Source organism: Scyliorhinus torazame, chromosome 19 (genome assembly GCF_047496885.1).
Source record: "Scyliorhinus torazame isolate Kashiwa2021f chromosome 19, sScyTor2.1, whole genome shotgun sequence".
Lineage (NCBI taxonomy): Eukaryota > Metazoa > Chordata > Chondrichthyes > Carcharhiniformes > Scyliorhinidae > Scyliorhinus > Scyliorhinus torazame.
This window is the reverse complement of record NC_092725.1, coordinates 51669022-51695229: the sequence shown is the minus strand read 5'-3', so window position 1 is coordinate 51695229 and position 26208 is coordinate 51669022. Positions and strand designations below refer to the sequence as shown.

The window sequence follows — 26208 nt, the reverse complement described above, 5'->3', positions numbered from 1 at the left end:
AATTCTCAGGTTTTGGGTGTCACTCAAGTCCAAAATGTATTACCTTATCCCTCACTGCTCTTGAGAAGGTGGTGGTGAACTGCCTTCATGAACCTGCAGTCTGTGTGGTGAAGGAACTCTGACAGTATTGTTAGGGAGGGAGCGCCAGAATTGTTACCCAGTGATGATGAAGGAAACAGTGATATATTTCTGAGTCAGGGTGGGAACATGAAAGGGAAATTGCAGGTGATGGCTTTCCCATGCACCTGCTGCCCTTGTCCTTCTGGATAGTGGAGGTCACTGTGTTGGGAGGGGCTGTTAAAGTGCCCTTTGCAAAGTGTAACAGTGCATTTTGTAGATGGTGCACACTGCAACTAGGGTGTGTTAATGTGGAGGATGGAATGGGTGTGCAAGTTGACGATATGCACTGTGTCAGAAAGTTTTAGCGGGGATTAAGCTCCCAGAGGTTGACTGGTAAAGGCATTGATGTGGTTCTGAGCCATTGAAGGAGAGAGGTCCCAAGTTCTGTGACAAAACTAACAGAGACTCAGAGCGGTTCACTTGCCTACCTCTGTATCAGGCAATGAAGTTTCTTAGGAAAGAGTGGGAAAAAACTATTGTAAAAAGAATCTGAATTGGGAATTGGGAGGGTTGGGGGGGGATTAGAATTGTATTGTTCTATTATGACTGGTAATTTATTTCCTGTTACATCTACATTATTGACACACATCTGACTGCATGGATAACTGAAGTAGTGAAAAGATTTGCTTGCAAATAGTGGTCCATTCTCTGGAAAATGTTCCTTTCATATGTTTCAGTTACTACTTTGGACGGCGTGCAACCATGCTAATTGCTGAGCCTGAAATGCTGAAGCAGATTCTGGTGAAGGATTTCAGCAACTTTGTCAACAGAATGGTGAGTGACATTGAATCCACCTGCAGAGCAAAAGACAGAAAGAATTGGCTGTTCCTCCTATAGAGCTAGGTGCAACCTCAAACAAAATCAAGATGAGAATTGGTGATTTTGCCCCTTGAAACCTAGTACCGTAACTCTCCTATTCTCGCCTTCAGTGACAATTTCCATATATTGGTATTTTTGCATTGACAGCCCACAAGGCAGATTATGCCAAACAGTCACTCTGATCAAGAACGTCCTGCAAGTTCCTCTCTGCTCCAAAATATGTGTCATTCTAGAACATTTGGGCAACCTGATGCCTTGCAATATATACGTACTTGTTGAGCTCTCGACGTGACCTTTTTAAAAAATATATTTTTATTCAATTTTAGCAAATTTTCAATAAAACCTCCTCCCGTACAATAAAAAAGAAGCGCATAAAACACACAGATCAATGGTGTACGGGCCGGAGAGTGGAGCTGAGTCCACAAAGATCAGCCATGATCTCATTAAATGGCGGAGCAGGCTCGAGGGGCCAGATGGCCTACTCCTGTTCCTTGTTCTTATGTTCCGCTAGAAAGTCTAGGAACGGTTGCCACTGCCTGAAGAACACTTGCACAGACCCTCGCAAGGCAAACCTTACCCTCTCCAATTTAATGAACCCTGTCATTACACTGATCCAGGCTTCTACGCTTGGGGGCCTCGCATCCTTCCACTGTAGCAGAATCCTCCGCCGGGCTACCAGGGATGCAAAGGCCAGAATACCGGCCTCTTTCGCCTCCTGCACTCCCGGCTCGTCCGATACCCCAAATAATGCTAACCCCCAACTCGTCTTGACCCGGGTGTTCACCACCTTAGACACAGTCCTCGCAAAGCCCCACCAAAACCCATCCAGCGCCGGACACGTGGTTTGCTGGGCTCCCCGAGCACCTCACACACATGTCCTCTACCCCAAAAAACCTACTCAACCTCGCCCCTGTCATATGCGCTCAGTGAAGAACCTTAAATTGTATAAGGCTAAGCCTGGCACACGAGGAGGAAGAATTAACCCTACCCAGGGCATCAGCCCACAGACCCTCATCTATCTCCTCCCCAAGCTCCTCCTCCCATTTACCCTTCAGCTCCTCCACCGAGGTCTCCTCCTCTTCCTGCATCTCCTGATAGACCGCCGAGACCTTGCCTTCTCCAACCCACATCCCCGAGAGCACGCCATCTTGAATCTTACGTGCTGGAAGCAGCGGAAATTCCCTCACCTGCCATCTCACGAACACCCTCACCTGCATGTACCCAAAGGCGTTTCCGGGGGGCAGCCCAAATCTTTCCTCCAGCGCCCCAAGGCTCGCAAATGTCCCATCTATAAACAGGTCCCCCATTCATAAGAACATAAGAGCTAGGAGCAGGAGTAGGCCATCTGGCCCCTCGAGCCTGCTCCACCATTCACTGAGATCATGGCTGATCTTTTGTGGACTCAGCTCCACTTTCCGGCCCGAACACCATAACCCTTAATCCCTTTATTCTTCAAAAAATGATCTATCTTTATCTTAAAAACATTTAATGAAGGAGCCTCTACTGCTTCACTGGGCAAGGAATTCCATAGATTCACAACCCTTTGGGTGAAGAAGTTCAGCCTAAACTCAGTCCTAAATCTACTTCCCCTTATTTTGAGGTTATGCCCCCTAGTTCTGTTTTCACCTGCCAGTGGAAACAACCTTCCCACATCTATCCTATCTATTCCCTTCATAATTTTATATGTTTCTATAAGATCTCCCCTCATCCTTCCAAATTCCAACGAGTACAGTCCCAATCTACTCAACCTCTCCTCGTAATCCAACCCCTTCAGCTCTGGGATTAACCTAGTGAATCTCCTCTGCACACCCTCCAGTGCCAGTACGTCCTTTCTCAAGTAAGGAGACCAAAACTGAACACAATACTCCAGGTGTGGCCTCACTAACATCTTATACAATTGCAGCATAACCTCCCTAGTCTTAAACTCCATCCCTCTAGCAACAAAGGACAAAATTCCATTTGCCTTCTTAATCACCTGTTGCACCTGTAAACCAACTTTTTGACTCATGCTCTAGCACACCCAGGTCTCTCTGCACAGCAGCATGTTTTAATATTTTATCATTTAAATAATAATCCCTTTTGCTGTTATTCCTACCAAAATGGATAACCTCACATTTGTCAACATTGTATTCCATCTGCCAGACCCTAGTCCATTCACTTAGCCTATCCAAATCCCTCTGCAGACTTCCAGTATCCTCTGCACTTTTTGCTTTACCACTCATCTTAGTGTCGTCTGCAAACTTGGACACATTGCCCTTGGTCCCCAACTCCAAATCATCTATGTAACTTGTGAACAATTGTGGGCCCAACACTGATCCCTGAGGGACACCACTAGCTACTGATTGCCAACCAGAGAAACACCCATTAATCCCCACTCTTTGCTTTCTATTAATTAACCAATCCTCTATCCATGCTACTACTTTCCCCTTAATGCCATGCATCTTTATCTTATGCAGCAACCTTTTGTGTGGCACCTTGTCAAAGGCTTTCTGGAAATCCAGATATACCACATCCATTGGCTCCCCGTTATCTACCGCACTGGTAATGTCGTCAGAAAATTCCACAAAATTGGTTAGGCACGACCTGCCCTTTATGAACCCATGCTGCGTCTGCCCAATGGGACAATTTCCATCCAGATGCCTCGCTATTTCTTCCTTGATGATAGATTCCAGCATCTTCCCTACTACCGAAGTTAAGCTCACTGGCCTATAATTACCCGCTTTCTGCCTAACTCCTTTTTTAAACAGTGGTGTCACGTTTGCTAATTTCCAATCCGCCGGGACCACCCCAGAGTCTAGTGAATTTTGGTAAATTATCACCAGTGCATTTGCAATTTCCCTAGCCATCACTTTTAGCACTCTGCCCTCTTTTAATTCCTGCCCGATGCCAGCTCAGAAACCCCATCCATTCTCCCCGGGATGAACCGATGCTTCTCTCGGATTGGGCACCAAACCGAGGCCTCTACCCCACCCCTGTGGCGCCTCCACTGCCCCCAAATTTTCAGAGTCGCCGCCACCACCGGACTCGTGGTGTACCTTGTTGGCGGGAGCGGCAGCTGTGCCGTCACCAGCGCTCTCAGACTCATGCCCACACAGGATGCCATTTCCAGCCTCTTTCACGCCGCCCCCTCCCCCTCCATTACCCACTTACGGATCATCGCCACATTGGCAGCCCAGTAGTACCCACATAGATTGTGCAATGCTAGCCCTCCTCTGTCCCTGCTACCCTCCAGAAACACCCTTTTTACCCTCGGGGTCTTATTCGCCTACACGAATCCCATGATGCTCCTGCTGACCCGTTTAAAAAAGGCCTTCGGGATCAGGATGGGAAGGCAGTGGAACACAAAGAGGAACCTCGGAAGGACCGTCATTTTCACCGACTGCGCTCTACCCGCCAACGACAGTGGCAACATATCCCACCTTTTAAACTCTTCCTTCATCTGCTCCACCAGCTGCGTCAAATTGAGCTTGTGCAGGGCCCCCCAACTCCTAGCCACCTTGATCCCCAGGTACCGAAAGCTCCTTTCCGCCGTCTTCAGCGGAAGCTCGTCTATCTCCCTTCCCTGGTCCCCTGGGTGTATCACGAAGAGCTCATTCTTCCCTACGTTAAGCTTATATCCGGAAAAGTCCCCGAACTCCCTGAGGATCCGCATAACCTCCGGCATCCCCTCCACTGGGTCCGCTACATACAATAACAGGTCATCGGCATACAGCGACACCCAGTGTTCCTCTCCCCCCCCGAACCAGTCCCCTCTAGTTCCTGGACTCCCTCAGTGCCATGGCCAAAGGCTTAATTGCCAGTGCGAACAACAAGTGGGATAGGGGGCACCCCTGCCTCGTCCCCCGGTACAGCCGAACGTATTCCGACCTCCGCTGGTTCGTGGCCACACTCGCCACCGGGGCTTCATAAAGTAGCCTAACCCAACTGATGAACCCCTCCCCGAACCCAAACCTCCTCAGCACTTCCCAAAGATATTCCCACTCCACCCTATCGAAGGCCTTCACCGCATCCATAGCCGCCACTACCTCCGTTTCCCCCTCCACTGCAGGCATCATAATTACGTTGAGCCTCTACACATTGGTGTTCAAATGCCTACCCTTCACAAATCCCATCTGGTCCTCGTGAATCACCCCCGGGACATAGTCCTCAATTCTGGTAGCCAGCACCTTCGCCAACAACTTTGCGTCGACGTTGAGGAGCGAGATCGGCCTGTACGACCCACACTGTAATGGGTCCTTGTCCCGCTTCAGGATCAGCGAGATCAGCGCCCTGGACATTGTCGCGGACAGGGCCCCCCCCTCCCTCGCCTCATTGAAAGTCCTCACTAGTAGTGGGCCCAACAGGTCCATGTACTTCCGGTAGACTTCCACCGAGAACCCATCCGGCACCGGGGCCTTCCCTGCCTGCATGCTCCCCAGCCCTTAACCAGCTCCTCCAGCCCAATCGGTGCCCCAAGCCCAACCTCCTGCTCCTCCTCCACCCTCGGGAACCTCAGCCGATCCAAAAATCGGCGCATCTTCCCCTTCCCACTGCACTCCGCACCGTGTTCCCCTCTCTATCCCTAACTCCCCCAATCTCCCTCGATGCCTCCCGCTTCCGAAGCTGATGTGCCAACCTCTGGCTCGCCTTCTCCCCATATTCGTACACCCCCCACTTGCGTTTTCCTCCACTGCATCTCTGCCTTCCTGGTAGTCAACAAGTCAAATTCGGCCTGGAGGTTTCGTCACTCCTTGAGTAATCCCTCCTCGGGGACCTCTGCATTCCTCCTATCACCCTTAATATCTCCCCCACCAAACTCTCCCTCTCTCTCCTCTCCTTCCTCTCCTTATGGGCCCTAGTGGAGATTAGCTCTCCCCTGACCACCGCCTTCAGCGCCTCCCAGACCACCCACACCTGCACCTCCCCATTGTCGTTAGCCTCTAAATATCTTTCAATGCACCCCCAGATCCGCCCGCTCACCTCCTCATCCGCCAACAGTCCCCCATCGAGGCGCCACAGCGGGCGCTGGTCCCTCTCCTCCCCCAACTCCAGCTCCACCCGATGCAGGGCATGATCTAAGATAGCTATGGCCGAATATTCCGTGCCCTCCACTCTCGGGATTAGTGCCCTACTCATAATGAAGAAATCTATCCGGGAGTAGGCTTTATGGACGTGGGGAAAAAAAGGAAAATTCCCTGGCTCCCGGCCTGGCAAACCTCCTTGGGTTCACTCCCCCCATCTGGTCCATAAACCCTCTAACCCCCTTGGCCGCCGCAGGCCTCTTACCCGTCCTGGACCTGGAGCGGTCCAATGCTGGGTCCAAAACCGTGTTGAAGTCCCCCCCCCCCCCCCCCCATTATCAAACTCCCTGTCTCCAGGTCCGGAATCCGACCCAACATGCGCCTCATGAATCCGGCATTGTCCCAATTCGGGGCGTATACATTCACTAGTACCACCCGCACCCCCTGCAGCTTACCACTCACCATCACATACCTACCTCCATTGTCTGCCACGATGTTCAGTGCCTCAAACGACACCCGCTTCCCCTCCAAGATCGCCACCACTCGATTCTTTGCGTCCAACCCCGAGTGGACAACCTGCCCTACCCACCCCTTTCTCAGCCTAACCTGATCTGCCACCTTCAAATGCGTCTCCTGGAGCATAACCACATCTGCCTTCAGTCCCTTCAGGTGCGCGGACACACGGGCCCTCTTGACCGGCCCGTTCAGGCCTCTCACATTCCAAGTTATCAGCCGGATCAGGGGGCTTCTCTCTCTCTCGCGGGATTTTATCCTCTCGCCGCTTGTCAATGGGATTTCCCTTTGTAACCGCCCCCCCCCAAGCTGTCGGGAAAACTACTAGTGGGGGTGCGCTGCCGGCGGGAAAAGTGAATTGCTACGAATTCCGGCCTTAGCATAGGGTCTGAAAATGTATTGGCCATTAAAAGCCAGGGAAATTTTGATAACTGTCCTGAAAGTCATCTGCCTTCCAAATGAAATGCTTCAGGGAACCATTACTGGAAATTCCCGCTATTTATTGACCAATATAATCTGCAGTCTGAACAATGGACTTCTGTGCTGTAAGGAGACATAGTCGGCAAAACTGCAACTGTGCACGAGCAAAGAAACTGCCATACCTTCTCTTGCATGCAATGCATCCTGCATAAGTTTAAATCAAATACATGGCGAACTTTAGTTTCAAAGCTTTGCCTAAAATAATTATTTCCAGTGCAGCAGCAGTAGTGAAGCGAGTTAGTGGCCAATACCTTCGCATCTGAACCATGTCAACGTGGAGCCGGCATGCTCCACAACGACCTAGCCCGCAGCCAAAAAATGCTGCAGGGCTGATTAACGAGGGCTGAGTGAGGCTTCCTCTTTGGGCCAGAAGTCAGATTGGCTGGCAGCTCCGTCAGTCCGGGCAGCGCCATTAAGGCGACAGTGACAGCTGCCAGGACTGCTGGTGAAGAGAGTACCCCAGGCCTTGTATCCCCAGAGCAGGTAAGTCTGGGGCCTTGGGACAGGAGATTTGGTTAGCTTGGGGAGAGGGGGGTGGGGAGGGGAGCAGTGGGTTTAAGGGAGGGAGCGAGAAGTTTCAACCTGGGGGGTACCCCATGATCGGCAGAAGACAGTCTCGCAGGAGCAACCCTCTTCCTGCCCATTAAACATTTAAGTTTAAAAATCGGGCTTCCAACTTTCATCCTGCTGCCCATGCCAAATGCTTTATGGTGTGGGTCAATTGGCTTGATAACATCCCATTTTAATTACCCCATTGCGGGGAGGACATAAAATTCAGCCCCTGGTTTTGAGTACAGGGGTGCATGCCTGAACATCAGGTGACTGGAGGATGAAGCCCGTTGTGAGGCCCACCACAGTTAAACAGTCAACCAACATACATCCAAGTATTTCTTTGGGGAAATCTCAGAGCGGGCTTCTGGCTGTGGGCAATGGACCCCAGGAGTCCACACATTCAAAAAAGGAACACATTTTAAATATAAGTATTTTACCCGGAGGGCTATATTTTGGCCACTAGGATGTGCTTGTAAAAATGGCCTCAAGAACCCTGAGATGCTTAACTGATAAATTATTCTTCTTTCTTTCAGAAAGTAGTCTTTTCCAGCAAGCCACTAATTGACAGCCTTTTGTTCCTACAAGATGCAGATTGGAAAAATGTCCGCAGTGTCTTGACACCAACTTTCAGTAGTGCAAAGATGAGAGAAGTATGAATCAGTCTGTGCTTTAAAGTCTTGCCATTAACACATTTATATTTTATAAATCAATAATTAACTCATTACACTTCAAATTTTTTGTTGAGTTTATCTTTCTGATATTAAGTTTTTGTGCTCATTAAGTTAACCGATGTTAATGTGAGAAATTTGAGGGAGGTAGTGGGTATGGTAGTATAATGGCAATGCAATCCCGGAGAACTGGACAAATAGTCTAGGGGCTTTTCACAGTAACTTCATTGCAGTGTTAATGTAAATCTACTTGTGACAATAAAGATTATTATTATTAAATAATCCAGAGAACGCCAGTTCAAATCCTACCACAGTAGTTTCAAACATTTCATTCAGTGTAAATAATCTGGAAATAGAAGGCTGGTGTCACTTGAAGTGACCATGGAGCTGTCGGGTTGTTGGAAAAATCCAACTAGTTCATTAAAACTCTTTTGGGTTGTCTTTTACCCATTATTGCACAGATGTGACGCGAATCCCGCATAAACATGGTTAATTCTTAACTGCCCTTAATAAACCGCTCAATTGCAATGTTGGTCTTGCCAGCAATATCCTGCTTTAATGAAACAAAAGAATCTCCGCATCGGGAGATTGATACCAGTGCAAGTGGAGACAGTGTGAAAGAAGGGACAGTCGGGAGATTGAAAACTGCGAGAGGAGAGGCAGTCGGTAGATTGAAAATAACGCGAGAGGATAGGCAGTCAGGAGATTGAAAACAGCGAGAGGAGAGGCAGTCCAGAGATTGAAAACAGTGCGAGAGGAGAGGCAGTCGGGAGATTGAAAACAGCGAGAGGAGAGGCAGTCCAGAGATTGAAAACTGCGAGAGGAGAGGCAGTCGGGAGATTGAAAACTGCGAGAGGAGAGGCAGTCAGGAGATTGAAAACAGAGCGAGGGGACAGGCAGTCGGGAGATTGAAAACAGCGAGAGGCGAGGCAGTCGGGAGATTGAAAACAGCGAGAGGAGAGACAGTCCAGAGATGGAAAACAGCGCGAGAGGAGAGGCAGTCGGGAGATTGAAAACAGCGAGAGGAGAGGCAGTCCAGAGATTGAAAACAGCGCGAGAGGAGAGGCAGTCGGGAGATTGAAAACTGTGAGAGGAGAGGCAGTCAGGAGATTGAAAACAGAGCGAGGGGACAGGCAGTCAGGAGATTGAAAACAGCGCGTGAGGAGAGGCAATCGGGAGATTGAAATCAGCGCGAGAGGAGAGGCAGTCGGGAGATTGTAAACTGCGAGTGGAGAGGCAGTCGGAAGATTGAAAACAGCACGAGAGGAGAGGCAGTCGGGAGATTGAAAACCGAGCGAGAGGAGAGCCAGTCGGGATATTGAAAATAGCACGAGAGGAGGGGCAGTCGGACGATTGAAAACAGCGCGAGAGGAGAGGCAGTCGGGAGATTGAAAACAGAGCGAGAGGAGAGGCAGTCGGGAGATTGAAAACAGGGCGAGGGGAGAGGCAGGCGGGAGATTGAAAACAGAGCGAGAGGAGAGGAAGTAGGGAGATTGAAAACAGCGAGAGGAGAGGCAGTCAGGAGATTGAAAACAGAGCGAGGGGACAGGCAGTCAGGAGATTGAAAACAGCGCGTGAGGAGAGGCAATCGGGAGATTGAAAACAGCGCGAGAGGAGAGGCAGTCGGGAGATTGTAAACTGCGAGTGGAGAGGCAGTCGGAAGATTGAAAACAGCACGAGAGGAGAGGCAGTCGGGAGATTGAAAACAGGGCGAGGGGAGAGGCAGGCGGGATATTGAAAATAGCACGAGAGGAGAGGCAGTCGGACGATTGAAAACAGCGCGAGAGGAGAGGCAGTCGGGAGATTCAAAACAGAGCGAGAGGAGAGGCAGTCGGGAGATTGAAAACAGGGCGAGGGGAGAGGCAGGCGGGAGATTGAAAACAGAGCGAGAGGAGAGGAAGTAGGGAGATTGAAAACAGCGAGAGGAGAGGCAGTCGGGAGATTGAAAACAGAGCGAGAGGAGAGGCAGTCGGGAGATTGAAAACATCGCGAGGGGAGAGGCAGTCGGGAGATTGAAAACAGAGCGAGAGGAGAGGAAGTAGGGAGATTGAAAACAGCGAGAGGAGAGGCAGTCAGAAGATTGAAAACAGCACGAGAGGAGAGGCAGTCGGGAGATTAAAAACAGAGCGAGGGGACAGGCAGTCGGGAGATTGAAAACAGCGCAAGAGGAGAGGCAGTCGGGAGATTGAAAACAGCGCGAGGGGAGAGGCAGACAGCAGATTGAAAACAGTGAGAGGAGAGAGGCAGGCAGGAGATTGAAAACAGCGAGAGGAGAGGCAGTCGGGAGATTGAAAACAGCACGAGAGGAGAGGCAGTCGGACGATTGAAAACAGCGCGAGAGGAGAGGCAGTCAGGAGATTGAAAACAGAGCGAGGGGAGAGGCAGTCGGGAGATTGAAAACAGCGCGAGGGGAGAGGCAGGCGGGAGATTGAAAACAGCGAGAGGAGAGGCAGTCGGGAGATTGAAAACAGCACGAGAGGAGAGGCAGTCGGACGATTGAAAACAGCGCGAGAGGAGATGCAGTCGGGAGATTGAAAACAGCGCGAGGGGAGAGGCAGGCGGGTGATTGAAAACAGTGAGAGGAGAGGCAGTCGGACGATTAAAACAGCGCGAGGGGAGAGGCAGTCGGGAGATTGAAAACAGAGCGAGGGGAGAGGCAGTCGGGAGATTGAAAACAGCGCGAGGGGAGAGGCAGTCGGAAGATTGAAAACAGCGAGGGGACAGGCAGTCGGGAGATTGAAAACAGCGCGAGAGGAGAGCCAGTCGGGATATTGAAATCAGAGCGAGAGGAGAGGCAGTCGGGAGATTGAAAACAGCGAGAGGAGAGGCAGTCGGGAGATTTAAAACAGCGCGAGGGGAGAGACAGTCGTAAGATTGAAAACAGGGCGAGGGGAGAGGCAATCGGGAGATTGAAAACAGCGCAAGCGGAGAGGCAATCGGGAGATTGAAAACAGAGCGAGAGGAGAGGCAGTTGGGAGAATGAAAACAGCGAGAGGGGAGAGGCAGGCGGGAGATTGAAAACAGAGCGAGAGGAGAGGAAGTAGGGAGATTGAAAACAGCGAGAGGAGAGGCAGTCGGGAGATTGAAAACAGAGCGAGAGGAGAGGCAGTCGGGAGATTGAAAACCGAGCGAGGGGAGAGGCAGTCGGGAGATTGAAAACAGCGACAGGAGAGGCAGTCGGGAGATTGAAAACAGAGCGAGAGGAGAGGCAGTCGGGAGATTGAAAACCGAGCGAGAGGAGAGGCAGTCGGGAGATTGAAAACAGCGAGAGGGGAGAGGCAGGCGGGAGATTGAAAACAGAGCGAGAGGAGAGGAAGTAGGGAGATTGAAAACAGCGAGAGGAGAGGCAGTCGGGAGATTGAAAACAGAGCGAGAGGAGAGGCAGTCGGGAGATTGAAAACAGGGCGAGGGGAGAGGCAGGCGGGAGATTGAAAACAGAGCGAGAGGAGAGGAAGTAGGGAGATTGAAAACAGCGAGAGGAGAGGCAGTCGGGAGATTGAAAACAGAGCGAGAGGAGAGGCAGTCGGGAGATTGAAGACATCGCGAGGGGAGAGGCAGTCGGGAGATTGAAAACAGAGCGAGAGGAGAGGAAGTAGGGAGATTGAAAACAGCGAGAGGAGAGGCAGTCGGGAGATTGAAAACAGAGCGAGAGGAGAGGCAGTCGGGAGATTGAAAACAGCGCGAGGGGAGAGGCAGTCGGGAGATTGAAAACAGAGCGAGAGGAGAGGAAGTAGGGAGATTGAAAACAGCGAGAGGGGAGAGGCAGGCGGGAGATTGAAAACAGAGCGAGAGGAGAGGAAGTAGGGAGATTGAAAACAGCGAGAGGGGAGAGGCAGGCGGGAGATTGAAAACAGCGAGAGGAGAGGCAGTCGGGAGATTGAAAACAGAGCGAGAGGAGAGGCAGTCGGGAGATTGAAGACATCGCGAGGGGAGAGGCAGTCGGGAGATTGAAAACAGAGCGAGAGGAGAGGAAGTAGGGAGATTGAAAACAGCGAGAGGAGAGGCAGTCAGAAGATTGAAAACAGCACGAGAGGAGAGGCAGTCGGGAGATTAAAAACAGAGCGAGGGGACAGGCAGTCGGGAGATTGAAAACAGAGCGAGGGGAGAGGCAGACAGCAGATTGAAAACAGTGAGAGGAGAGAGGCAGGCAGGAGATTGAAAACAGCGAGAGGAGAGGCAGTCGGGAGATTGAAAACAGCGCAAGAGGAGAGGCAGTCGGGAGATTGAAAACAGCGCGAGGGGAGAGGCAGACAGCAGATTGAAAACAGTGAGAGGAGAGAGGCAGGCAGGAGATTGAAAACAGCGAGAGGAGAGGCAGTCGGGAGATTGAAAACAGCACGAGAGGAGAGGCAGTCGGACGATTGAAAACAGCGCGAGAGGAGAGGCAGTCAGGAGATTGAAAACAGAGCGAGGGGAGAGGCAGTTGGGAGATTGAAAACAGCGCGAGGTGAGAGGCAGGCGGGAGATTGAAAACAGCGAGAGGAGAGGCAGTCGGGAGATTGAAAACAGTACGAGAGGAGAGGCAGTCGGACGATTGAAAACAGCGAGAGAGGAGATGCAGTCGGGAGATTGAAAACAGTGCGAGGGGAGAGGCAGGCGGGAGATTGAAAACAGCGAGAGGAGAGGCAGTCGGACGATTAAAACAGCGCGAGGGGAGAGGCAGTCGGGAGATTGAAAACAGAGCGAGGGAGAGGCAGTTGGGAGAATGAAAACAGAGTGAGAGTAGAGGCAGTCGGAAGATTGAAAACAGCGAGGGGACAGGCAGTCGGGAGATTGAAAACAGCGCGAGAAGAGAGCCAGTCGGGATATTGAAATCAGAGCGAGAGGAGAGGCAGTCGGGAGATTGAAAACAGCGAGAGGAGAGGCAGTCGGGAGATTTAAAACAGCGCGAGGGGAGAGACAGTCGTAAGATTGAAAACAGGGCGAGGGGAGAGGCAATCGGGAGATTGAAAACAGCGCAAGCGGAGAGGCAATCGGGAGATTGAAAACAGCGCGAGAGGAGAGGCAGTCGGGAGATTGTAAACTGCGAGTGGAGAGGCAGTCGGAAGATTGAAAACAGCACGAGAGTAGAGGCAGTCGGAAGATTGAAAACAGCGAGGGGAGAGGCAGTCGGGAGATTGAAAACAGAGCGAGAGGAGAGGCAGTCGGGAGATTGAAAACAGCGCGAGGGGAGAGGCAGGCGGCAGATTGAAAACAGAGCGAGAGGAGAGGAAGGAGGGAGATTGAAAATAGCACGAGAGGAGAGGCAGTCGGACGATTGAAAACAGCGCGAGAGGAGAGGCAGTCGAGAGATTGAAAACAGAGCGAGAGGAGAGGCAGTCGGGAGATTGAAAACAGCGCGAGGGGAGAGGCAGGCGGCAGATTGAAAACAGAGCGAGAGGAGAGGAAGTAGGGAGATTGAAAACAGCGAGAGGAGAGGCAGTCGGGAGATTGAAAACAGAGCGAGAGGAGAGGCAGTCGGGAGATTGAAAACAGTGCGAGGGGAGAGGCAGTCGGGAGATTGAAAACAGAACGAGAGGAGAGGAAGTAGGGAGATTGAAAACAGCGAGAAGAGAGGCAGTCAGAAGATTGAAAACAGCACGAGAGGAGAGGCAGTCGGGAGATTAAAAACAGAGCGAGGGGACAGGCAGTCGGGAGATTGAAAACAGCGCAAGAGGAGAGGCAGTCGGGAGATTGAAAACAGCGCGAGGGGAGAGGCAGACAGCAGTTTGAAAACAGTGAGAGGAGAGAGGCAGGCAGGAGATTGAAAACAGCGAGAGGAGAGGCAGTCGGGAGATTGAAAACAGCACGAGAGGAGAGGCAGTCGGACGATTGAAAACAGCGCGAGAGGAGAGGCAGTCAGGAGATTGACAACAGAGCGAGGGGAGAGGCAGTCGGGAGATTGAAAACATCGCGAGGGGAGAGGCAGGCGGGAGATTGAAAACAGCGAGACGAGAGGCAGTCGGGAGATTGAAAACAGCACGAGAGGAGAGGCAGTCGGACGATTGAAAACAGCGCGAGAGGAGAGGCAGTCGGGAGATTGAAAACAGAGCGAGAGGAGATGCAGTCGGGAGATTGAAAACAGCGCGAGGGGAGAGGCAGGCGTGAGATTGAAAACAGCGAGAGGAGAGGCAGTCGGACGATTAAAACAGCGCGAGGGGAGAGGCAGTCGGGAGATTGAAAACAGAGCGAGAGGAGAGGCAGTCGGAAGATTGAAAACAGCACGAGAGGCGAGGCTGTCGGGAGAATAAAAACAGAGCGAGGGGACAGGCAGTCGGGAGATTGAAAACAGTGCGAGAGGAGAGGCAGTCGGGAGATTGAAAACCGTGCGAGAGGCGAGGCAGTCGGGAGATTGAAAACAGCGCGAGAGGAGAGGCAGTCGGGAGATTGAAAACAGCTCGAGAGGAGAGGCAGTTGGGAGATTGAAAACAGCGAGAGGAGAGGCAGTCGGAAGATTGAAAACAGCATGAGAGGAGAGGCTGTCGGGAGATGAAAAACAGAGCGAGGGGACAGGCAGTCGGGAGATTGAAAACAGCGCGAGAGGAGAGCCAGTCGGGAGATTGAAAACAGCGCGAGGGGAGAGGCAGGCAGGAGATTGAAAACAGCGAGAGGAGAGGCAGTCGGACGAATAAAACAGCGCGAGGGGAGAGGCAGTCGGGAGATTGAAAACAGAGCGAGAGGAGAGGCAGTCGGGAGATTTAAAACAGCGCGAGGGGAGAGACAGTCGTAAGATTGAAAACAGGGCGAGGGGAGAGGCAATCGGGACATTGAAAACAGCACAAGCGGAGAGGCAATCGGGAGATTGAAAACAGCGCGAGAGGAGAGGCAGTAGGGAGATTTTAAACTGCGAGTGGAGAGGCAGTCGGAAGATTGAAAACAGCACGAGAGGAGAGGCAGTCGGGAGATTGAAAACCGAGCGAGAGGAGAGCCAGTCGGGATATTGAAAATAGCACGAGAGGAGAGGCAGTCGGACGATTGAAAACAGCGCGAGAGGGGAGGCAGTCGGGAGATTGAAAACAGAGCGAGAGGAGAGGCAGTCGGGAGATTGAAAACAGCGCGAGGGGAGGGGCAGGTGGGAGATTGAAAACAGAGCGAGAGGAGAGGAAGTAGGGAGATTGAAAACAGCGCGAGAGGAGAGGCAGTCGGGAGATTGAAAACAGCTCGAGGGGAGAGGCAGTCGGGAGATTGAAAACAGAGCGAGAGGAGAGGCAGTCGGGAGATTGAAAACATCGCGAGGGGAGAGGCAGTCGGGAGATTGAAAACAGAGCGAGGGGAGAGGCAGACAGCAGATTGAAAACAGTGAGAGGAGAGAGGCAGGCAGGAGATTGAAAACAGCGAGAGGAGAGGCAGTCGGGAGATTGAAAACAGCACGAGAGGAGAGGCAGTCGGACGATTGAAAACAGCGCGAGAGGAGAGGCAGTCAGGAGATTGAAAACAGAGCGAGGGGAGAGGCAGTCGGGAGATTGAAAACAGCGCGAGGGGAGAGGCAGGCGGGAGATTGAAAACAGCGAGAGGAGAGGCAGTCGGGAGATTGAAAACAGCACGAGAGGAGAGGCAGTCGGACGATTGAAAACAGCGCGAGAGGAGATGCAGTCGGGAGATTGAAAACAGCGCGAGGGGAGAGGCAGGCGGGAGATTGAAAACAGCGAGAGGAGAGGCAGTCGGACGATTAAAACAGCGCGAGGGGAGAGGCAGTCGGGAGATTGAAAACAGAGCGAGGGGAGAGGCAGTTGGGAGAATGAAAACAGAGTGAGAGTAGAGGCAGTCGGAAGATTGAAAACAGCGAGGGGACAGGCAGTCGGGAGATTGAAAACAGCGCGAGAGGAGAGCCAGTCGGGATATTGAAATCAGAGCGAGAGGAGAGGCAGTCGGGAGATTGAAAACAGCGAGAGGAGAGGCAGTCGGGAGATTTAAAACAGCGCGAGGGGAGAGACAGTCGTAAGATTGAAAACAGGGCGAGGGGAGAGGCAATCGGGAGATTGAAAACAGCGCAAGCGGAGAGGCAATCGGGAGATTGAAAACAGCGCGAGAGGAGAGGCAGTCGGGAGATTGTAAACTGCGAGTGGAGAGGCAGTCGGAAGATTGAAAACAGCACGAGAGGAGAGGCAGTCGGGAGATTGAAAACCGAGCGAGGGGAGAGGCAGTCGGGAGATTGAAAACAGAGCGAGAGGAGAGGAAGTAGGGAGATTGAAAACAGCGAGAGGAGAGGCAGTCAGAAGATTGAAAACAGCACGAGAGGAGAGGCAGTCGGGAGATTAAAAACAGAGCGAGGGGACAGGCAGTCGGGAGATTGAAAACAGCGCAAGAAGAGAGGCAGTCGGGAGATTGAAAACAGCGCGAGGAGAGGCAGTCGGGAGATTGAAAACAGCACGAGAGGAGAGGCAGTCGGACGATTGAAAACAGCGCGAGAGGAGAGGCAGTCAGGAGATTGAAAACAGAGCGAGGGGACAGGCAGTCGGGAGATTGAAAACATCGCGAGAGGAGAGGCAGTCGGGAGATTGAAAACCGTGCGAGAGGCGAGGCAGTCGGGAGATTGAAAGCAGCGCGAGAGGAGAGGCAGTCGGGAGATTGAAAACAGCTCGAGAGGAGAGGCAGTTGGGAGATTGAAAACAGCGAGAGGAGTGGCAGTCGGAAGATTGAAAACAGCACGAGAGGAGAGGCTGTCGGGAGATGAAAAACAGAGCGAGGGGACAGGCAGTCGGGAGATTGAAAACAGCGCGAGAGGAGAGCCAGTCGGGAGATTGAAAACAGCGCGAGGGGAGAGGCAGGCAGGAGATTGAAAATAGCGAGAGGAGAGGCAGTCGGACGAATAAAACAGCGCGAGGGGAGAGGCAGTCGGGAGATTGAAAACAGAGCGTGAGGAGAGAAAGTAGGGAGATTGAAAACAGCGAGAGGAGAGGCAGTCGGAAGATTGAAAACAGCACGAGTGGAGGGGCAGTCGGGAGATTAAAAACAGAGCGAGGGGACAGGCAGTCGGGAGACTGAAAACTGCGCGAGAGGAGAGGCAGTCGGGAGATTGAAAACAGTGCGAGAGGAGAGGCAGTCGGGAGATTGAAAACAGTGCGAGAGGCGTGGCAGTCGGGAGATTGAAAACAGCGCGAGAGGAGAGGCAGTCGGGAGATTGAAAACAGCGCGAGGGGACAGGCAGTCGGGAGATTGAAAACAGCGCGTGAGGAGAGGCAGTCGGGAGATTGAAATCAGAGCGAGAGGAGAGGCCGTCGGGAGATTGAAAACAGAGCGAGAGGAGAGGCAGTCGGGAGATTGAAAACAGCGCGAGGGGAGAGGCAGGCGGGAGATTGAAAACAGAGCGAGAGGAGAGGAAGTAGGGAGATTGAAAACAGCGCGAGGGGAGAGGCAGTCGGGAGATTGAAAACAGAGCGAGAGGAGAGGCAGTCGGGAGATTGAAAACATCGCGAGGGGAGAGGCAGTTGGGAGATTGAAAACAGAGCGAGAGGAGAGGAAGTAGGGAGATTGAAAACAGCGAGAGGAGAGGCAGTCAGAAGATTGAAAACAGCACGAGAGGAGAGGCAGTCGGGAGATTAAAAACAGAGCGAGGGGACAGGCAGTCGAGAGATTGAAAACAGCGCAAGAGGAGAGGCAGTCGGGAGATTGAAAACAGCGCGAGGGGAGAGGCAGGCGGGAGATTGAAAACAGCGAGAGGAGAGGCAGTCGGGAGATTGAAAACAGCACGAGAGGAGAGGCAGTCGGACGATTGAAAACAGCGCGAGAGGAGATGCAGTCGGGAGATTGAAAACAGCGCGAGGAGAGGCAGTCGGGAGATTGAAAACAGCACGAGAGGAGAGGCAGTCGGACGATTGAAAACAGCGCGAGAGGAGAGGCAGTCAGGAGATTGAACACAGAGCAAGGGGAGAGGCAGTCGGGAGATTGAAAACAGCGCGAGGGGGAGGCAGGCGGGAGATTGAAAACAGCGAGAGGAGAGGCAGTCGGACGATTAAAACAGCGCGAGGGGAGAGGCAGTCGGGAGATTGAAAACAGAGCGAGAGGCGAGGTAGTAGGGAGATTGAAAACAGCGAGAGAGGCAGTCGGAAGATTGAAAACAGCACGAGAGGAGAGGCTGTCGGGAGATTAAAAACAGAGCGAGGGGACAGGCAGTCGGGAGATTGAAAACAGAGCGAGAGGAGAGGCAGTCGGGAGATTGAAAACAGCGCGAGGGGAGAGGCAGGCGGGAGATTGAAAACAGAGCGAGAGGAGAGGAAGTAGGGAGATTGAAAACAGCGCGAGGGGAGAGGCAGTCTGGAGATTGAAAACAGAGCGAGAGGAGAGGCAGTCGGGAGATTGAAAACATCGCGAGGGGAGAGGCAGTCGGGAGATTGAAAACAGAGCGAGAGGAGAGGAAGTAGGGAGATTGAAAACAGCGAGAGGAGAGGCAGTCAGAAGATTGAAAACAGCACGAGAGGAGAGGCAGTCGGGGGATTAAAAACAGAGCGAGGGGACAGGCAGTCGGGAGATTGAAAACAGCGCAAGAGGAGAGGCAGTCGGGAGATTGAAAACAGCGCGAGGGGAGAGGCAGACAGCAGATTGAAAACAGTGAGAGGAGAGAGGCAGGCAGGAGATTGAAAACAGCGAGAGGAGAGGCAGTCGGGAGATTGAAAACCGCACGAGAGGAGAGGAAGTCGGACGATTGAAAACAGCGCGAGAGGAGAGGCAGTAATGAGACTGAAAACAGAGCGAGGGGACAGGCAGTCGGGAGATTGAAAACAGCGCGAGGGGAGAGGCAGGCGGGAGATTGAAAACAGCGAGAGGAGAGGCAGTCTGGAGATTGAAAACAGCACGAGAGGAGAGGCAGTCGGATGATTGAAAACAGCGCGAGAGGAGAGGAAGTAGGGAGATTGAAAACAGCGCGAGGGGAGAGGCAGTCGGGAGATTGAAAACAGAGCGAGAGGAGAGGCAGTCGGGAGATTGAAAACATCGCGAGGGGAGAGGCAGTCGGGAGATTGAAAACAGAGCGAGAGGAGAGGAAGTAGGGAGATTGAAAACAGCGAGAGGAGAGGCAGTCAGAAGATTGAAAACAGAGCGAGAGGAGAGGCAGTCGGGAGATTAAAAACAGAGCGAGGGGACAGGCAGTCGGGAGATTGAAAACAGCGCAAGAGGAGAGGCAGTCGGGAGATTGAAAACAGCGCGAGGAGAGAGGCAGGCAGGAGATTGAAAACAGCGAGAGGAGAGGCAGTCGGGAGATTGAAAACAGCACGAGAGGAGAGGCAGTCGGACGAATGAAAACAGCGCGAGAGGAGAGGCAGTAATGAGACTGAAAACAGAGCGAGGGGAGAGGCAGTCGGGAGATTGAAAACAGCGCGAGGGGAGAGGCAGGCGGGAGATTGAAAACAGCGAGAGGAGAGGCAGTCGGCAGATTGAAAACAGCACGAGAGGAGAGGCAGTCGGACGATTGAAAACAGCGCGAGAGGAGAGGCAGTCGGAAGATTGAAAACAGCACGAGAGGCGAGGCTGTCGGGAGAATAAAAACAGAGCGAGGGGACAGGCAGTCGGGAGATTGAAAACAGTGCGAGAGGAGAGGCAGTCGGGAGATTGAAAACCGTGCGAGAGGCGAGGCAGTCGGGAGATTGAAAACAGCGCGAGAGGAGAGGCAGTCGGGAGATTGAAAACAGCTCGAGAGGAGAGGCAGTTGGGAGATTGAAAACAGCGAGAGGAGAGGCAGTCGGAAGATTGAAAACAGCATGAGAGGAGAGGCTGTCGGGAGATGAAAAACAGAGCGAGGGGACAGGCAGTCGGGAGATTGAAAACAGCGCGAGAGGAGAGCCAGTCGGGAGATTGAAAACAGCGCGAGGGGAGAGGCAGGCAGGAGATTGAAAACAGCGAGAGGAGAGGCAGTCGGACGAATAAAACAGCGCGAGGGGAGAGGCAGTCGGGAGATTGAAAACAGAGCGAGATGAGAGGCAGTCGGGAGATTTAAAACAGCGCGAGGGGAGAGACAGTCGTAAGATTGAAAACAGGGCGAGGGGAGAGGCAATCGGGACATTGAAAACAGCACAAGCGGAGAGGCAATCGGGAGATTGAAAACAGCGCGAGAGGAGAGGCAGTAGGGAGATTTTAAACTGCGAGTGGAGAGGCAGTCGGAAGATTGAAAACAGCACGAGAGGAGAGGCAGTCGGGAGATTGAAAACCGAGCGAGAGGAGAGCCAGTCGGGATATTGAAAATAGCACGAGAGGAGAGGCAGTCGGACGATTGAAAACAGCGCGAGAGGGGAGGCAGTCGGGAGATTGAAAACAGAGCGAGAGGAGAGGCAGTCGGGAGATTGAAAACAGCGCGAGGGGAGGGGCAGGTGGGAGATTGAAAACAGAGCGAGAGGAGAGGAAGTAGGGAGATTGAAAACAGCGCGAGAGGAGAGGCAGTCGGGAGATTGAAAACAGCTCGAGGGGAGAGGCAGTCGGGAGATTGAAAACAGAGCGAGAGGAGAGGCAGTCGGGAGATTGAAAACATCGCGAGGGGAGAGGCAGTCGGGAGATTGAAAACAGAGCGAGGGGAGAGGCAGACAGCAGATTGAAAACAGTGAGAGGAGAGAGGCAGGCAGGAGATTGAAAACAGCGAGAGGAGAGGCAGTCGGACGATTGAAAACAGCGCGAGAGGAGAGGCAGTCAGGAGATTGAAAACAGAGCGAGGGGAGAGGCAGTCGGGAGATTGAAAACAGCGCGAGGGGAGAGGCAGGCGGGAGATTGAAAACAGCGAGAGGTGAGGCAGTCGGGAGATTGAAAACAGCACGAGAGGAGAGGCAGTCGGACGATTGAAAACAGCGCGAGAGGAGATGCAGTCGGGAGATTGAAAACAGCGCGAGGGGAGAGGCAGGCGGGAGATTGAAAACAGCGAGAGGAGAGGCAGTCGGACGATTAAAACAGCGCGAGGGGAGAGGCAGTCGGGAGATTGAAAACAGAGCGAGGGGAGAGGCAGTTGGGAGAATGAAAACAGAGTGAGAGTAGAGGCAGTCGGAAGATTGAAAACAGCGAGGGGACAGGCAGTCGGGAGATTGAAAACAGCGCGAGAGGAGAGCCAGTCGGGATATTGAAATCAGAGCGAGAGGAGAGGCAGTCGGGAGATTGAAAACAGCGAGAGGAGAGGCAGTCGGGAGATTTAAAACAGCGCGAGGGGAGAGACAGTCGTAAGATTGAAAACAGGGCGAGGGGAGAGGCAATCGGGAGATTGAAAACAGCGCAAGCGGAGAGGCAATCGGGAGATTGAAAACAGAGCGAGAGGAGAGGAAGTAGGGAGATTGAAAACAGCGAGAGGAGAGGCAGTCAGAAGATTGAAAACAGCACGAGAGGAGAGGCAGTCGGGAGATTAAAAACAGAGCGAGGGGACAGGCAGTCGGGAGATTGAAAACAGCGCAAGAAGAGAGGCAGTCGGGAGATTGAAAACAGCGCGAGGAGAGGCAGTCGGGAGATTGAAAACAGCACGAGAGGAGAGGCAGTCGGACGATTGAAAACAGCGCGAGAGGAGAGGCAGTCAGGAGATTGAAAACAGAGCGAGGGGAGAGGCAGTCGGACGATTGAAAACAGCGCGAGAGGAGAGGCAGTCAGGAGATTGAAAACAGCGAGAGGAGAGGCAGTCGGGAGATTGAAAACAGCACGAGAGGAGAGGCAGTCGGACGATTGAAAACAGCGCGAGAGGAGAGGCAGTCAGGAGATTGAAAACAGAGCAAGGGGAGAGGCAGTCGGGAGATTGAAAACAGCGCGAGGGGAGAGGCAGGCGGCAGATTGAAAACAGCGAGAGGAGAGGCAGTCGGGAGATTGAAAACAGCACGAGAGGAGAGGCAGTCGGACGATTGAAAACAGCGCGAGAGGAGAGGCAGTCGGGAGATTGAAAACAGAGCGAGAGGAGATGCAGTCGGGAGATTGAAAACAGCGCGAGGGGAGAGGCAGGCGGGAGATTGAAAACAGCGAGAGGAGAGGCAGTCGGACGATTAAAACAGCGCGAGGGGAGAGGCAGTCGGGAGATTGAAAACAGAGCGAGAGGCGAGGCAGTAGGGAGATTGAAAACAGCGAGAGGAGAAGCAGTCGGAAGATTGAAAACAGCACGAGAGGAGAGGCTGTCGGGAGATTAAAAACAGAGCGAGGGGACAGGCAGTCGGGAGATTGAAAACATCGCGAGAGGAGAGGCAGTCGGGAGATTGAAAACCGTGCGAGAGGCGAGGCAGTCGGGAGATTGAAAGCAGCGCGAGAGGAGAGGCAGTCGGGAGATTGAAAACAGCTCGAGAGGAGAGGCAGTTGGGAGATTGAAAACAGCGAGAGGAGTGGCAGTCGGAAGATTGAAAACAGCACGAGAGGAGAGGCTGTCGGGAGATGAAAAACAGAGCGAGGGGACAGGCAGTCGGGAGATTGAAAACAGCGCGAGAGGAGAGCCAGTCGGGAGATTGAAAACAGCGCGAGGGGAGAGGCAGGCAGGAGATTGAAAATAGCGAGAGGAGAGGCAGTCGGACGAATAAAACAGCGCGAGGGGAGAGGCAGTCGGGAGATTGAAAACAGAGCGTGAGGAGAGAAAGTAGGGAGATTGAAAACAGCGAGAGGAGAGGCAGTCGGAAGATTGAAAACAGCACGAGTGGAGGGGCAGTCGGGAGATTAAAAACAGAGCGAGGGGACAGGCAGTCGGGAGACTGAAAACTGCGCGAGAGGAGAGGCAGTCGGGAGATTGAAAACAGTGCGAGAGGAGAGGCAGTCGGGAGATTGAAAACAGTGCGAGAGGCGTGGCAGTCGGGAGATTGAAAACAGCGCGAGAGGAGAGGCAGTCGGGAGATTGAAAACAGCGCGAGGGGACAGGCAGTCGGGAGATTGAAAACAGCGCGTGAGGAGAGGCAGTCGGGAGATTGAAATCAGAGCGAGAGGAGAGGCCGTCGGGAGATTGAAAACAGAGCGAGAGGAGAGGCAGTCGGGAGATTGAAAACAGCGCGAGGGGAGAGGCAGGCGGGAGATTGAAAACAGAGCGAGAGGAGAGGAAGTAGGGAGATTGAAAACAGCGCGAGGGGAGAGGCAGTCGGGAGATTGAAAACAGAGCGAGAGGAGAGGCAGTCGGGAGATTGAAAACATCGCGAGGGGAGAGGCAGTTGGGAGATTGAAAACAGAGCGAGAGGAGAGGAAGTAGGGAGATTGAAAACAGCGAGAGGAGAGGCAGTCAGAAGATTGAAAACAGCACGAGAGGAGAGGCAGTCGGGAGATTAAAAACAGAGCGAGGGGACAGGCAGTCGAGAGATTGAAAACAGCGCAAGAGGAGAGGCAGTCGGGAGATTGAAAACAGCGCGAGGGGAGAGGCAGACAGCAGATTGAAAACAGTGAGAGGAGAGAGGCAGGCAGGAGATTGAAAACAGCGAGAGGAGAGGCAGTCGGGAGATTGAAAACAGCACGAGAGGAGAGGCAGTCGGACGATTGAAAACAGCGCGAGAGGAGAGGCAGTCAGGAGATTGAAAACAGAGCGAGGGGAGAGGCAGTCGGGAGATTGAAAACAGCGCGAGGGGAGAGGCAGGCGGGAGATTGAAAACAGCGAGAGGAGAGGCAGTCGGGAGATTGAAAACAGCACGAGAGGAGAGGCAGTCGGACGATTGAAAACAGCGCGAGAGGAGATGCAGTCGGGAGATTGAAAACAGCGCGAGGAGAGGCAGTCGGGAGATTGAAAACAGCACGAGAGGCGAGGCAGTCGGACGATTGAAAACAGCGCGAGAGGAGAGGCAGTCAGGAGATTGAAAACAGAGCGAGAGGAGAGGCAGTCGGACGATTGAAAACAGCGCGAGAGGAGAGGCAGTCAGGAGATTGAAATCAGAGCGAGGGGAGAGGCAGTCGGACGATTGAAAACAGGGCAAGAGGAGAGGCAGTCAGGAGATTGAAAACAGCGAGAGGAGAGGCAGTCGGGAGATTGAAAACAGCACGAGAGGAGAGGCAGTCGGACGATTGAAAACAGCGCGAGAGGAGAGGCAGTCAGGAGATTGAAAACAGAGCAAGGGGAGAGGCAGTCGGGAGATTGAAAACAGCGCGAGGGGGAGGCAGGCGGGAGATTGAAAACAGCGAGAGGAGAGGCAGTCGAGAGATTGAAAACAGCACGAGAGGAGAGGCAGTCGGACGATTGAAAACAGCGCGAGAGGAGAGGCAGTCGGGAGATTGAAAACAGAGCGAGAGGAGATGCAGTCGGGAGATTGAAAACAGCGCGAGGGGAGAGGCAGGCGGGAGATTGAAAACAGCGAGAGGAGAAGCAGTCGGACGATTAAAACAGCGCGAGGGGAGAGGCAGTCGGGAGATTGAAAACAGAGCGAGAGGCGAGGTAGTAGGGAGATTGAAAACAGCGAGAGAGGCAGTCGGAAGATTGAAAACAGCACGAGAGGAGAGGCTGTCGGGAGATTAAAAACAGAGCGAGGGGACAGGCAGTCGGGAGATTGAAAACGGAGCGAGAGGAGAGGCAGTCGGGAGATTGAAAACAGCGCGAGGGGAGAGGCAGGCGGGAGATTGAAAACAGAGCGAGAGGAGAGGAAGTAGGGAGATTGAAAACAGCGCGAGGGGAGAGGCAGTCTGGAGATTGAAAACAGAGCGAGAGGAGAGGCAGTCGGGAGATTGAAAACATCGCGAGGGGAGAGGCAGTCGGGAGATTGAAAACAGAGCGAGAGGAGAGGAAGTAGGGAGATTGAAAACAGCGAGAGGAGAGGCAGTCAGAAGATTGAAAACAGCACGAGAGGAGAGGCAGTCGGGGGATTAAAAACAGAGCGAGGGGACAGGCAGTCGGGAGATTGAAAACAGCGCGAGGGGAGAGGCAGACAGCAGATTGAAAACAGTGAGAGGAGAGAGGCAGGCAGGAGATTGAAAACAGCGAGAGGAGAGGCAGTCGGGAGATTGAAAACCGCACGAGAGGAGAGGAAGTCGGACGATTGAAAACAGCGCGAGAGGAGAGGCAGTAATGAGACTGAAAACAGAGCGAGGGGAGAGGCAGGCGGGAGATTGAAAACAGCGAGAGGAGAGGCAGTCTGGAGATTGAAAACAGCACGAGAGGAGAGGCAGTCGGATGATTGAAAACAGCGCGAGAGGAGAGGAAGTAGGGAGATTGAAAACAGCGCGAGGGGAGAGGCAGTCGGGAGATTGAAAACAGAGCGAGAGGAGAGGCAGTCGGGAGATTGAAAACATCGCGAGGGGAGAGGCAGTCGGGAGATTGAAAACAGAGCGAGAGGAGAGGAAGTAGGGAGATTGAAAACAGCGAGAGGAGAGGCAGTCAGAAGATTGAAAACAGAGCGAGAGGAGAGGCAGTCGGGAGATTAAAAACAGAGCGAGGGGACAGGCAGTCGGGAGATTGAAAACAGCGCAAGAGGAGAGGCAGTCGGGAGATTGAAAACAGCGCGAGAGGAGAGGCAGTAATGAGACTGAAAACAGAGCGAGGGGAGAGGCAGTCGGGAGATTGAAAACAGCGCGAGGGGAGAGGCAGGCGGGAGATTGAAAACAGCGAGAGGAGAGGCAGTCGGGAGATTGAAAACAGCACGAGAGGAGAGGCAGTCGGACGAATGAAAACAGCGCGAGAGGAGAGGCAGTAATGAGACTGAAAACAGAGCGAGGGGAGAGGCAGTCGGGAGATTGAAAACAGCGCGAGGGGAGAGGCAGGCGGGAGATTGAAAACAGCGAGAGGAGAGGCAGTCGGGAGATTGAAAACAGCACGAGAGGAGAGGCAGTCGGACGATTGAAAACAGCGCGAGAGGAGATGCAGTCGGGAGATTGAAAACAGCGCTTGGGGAGAGGCAGGCGGGAGATTGAAAACAGCGAGAGGAGAGGCAGTCGGACGATTAAAACAGCACGAGAGGAGAGGCAGTCGGGAGATTGAAAACAGAGTGAGAGTAGAGGCAGTCGGGATATTGAAATCAGAGCGAGAGGAGAGGCAGTCGGGAGATTGAAAACAGCGAGAGGAGAGGCAGTCGGGAGATTTAAAACAGCGCGAGGGGAGAGACAGTCGTAAGATTGAAAACAGGGCGAGGGGAGAGGCAATCGGGAGATTGAAAACAGCGCAAGCGGAGAGGCAATCGGGAGATTGAAAACAGCGCGAGAGGAGAGGCAGTCGGGAGATTGTAAACTGCGAGTGGAGAGGTAGTCGG

At 53.0% G+C, this 26208-nt stretch overlaps 1 protein-coding gene across 11 annotated transcripts in view; it reads left to right on the top strand.

The window, feature by feature from the left end:
* tbxas1 (thromboxane A synthase 1 (platelet)) overlaps window positions 1-26208 on the top strand; it is a 463069-nt gene that overhangs the window by 240607 nt on the left and 196254 nt on the right. For all 11 annotated transcript variants that reach the window (XM_072484269.1, XM_072484272.1, XM_072484265.1 and 8 more), the window contains 2 exons: window positions 798-894; window positions 8018-8134. In XM_072484269.1, coding sequence (XP_072340370.1) covers window positions 798-894; window positions 8018-8134 — 214 coding nt within the window. The remainder of the gene's footprint in view (window positions 1-797; window positions 895-8017; window positions 8135-26208) is intronic.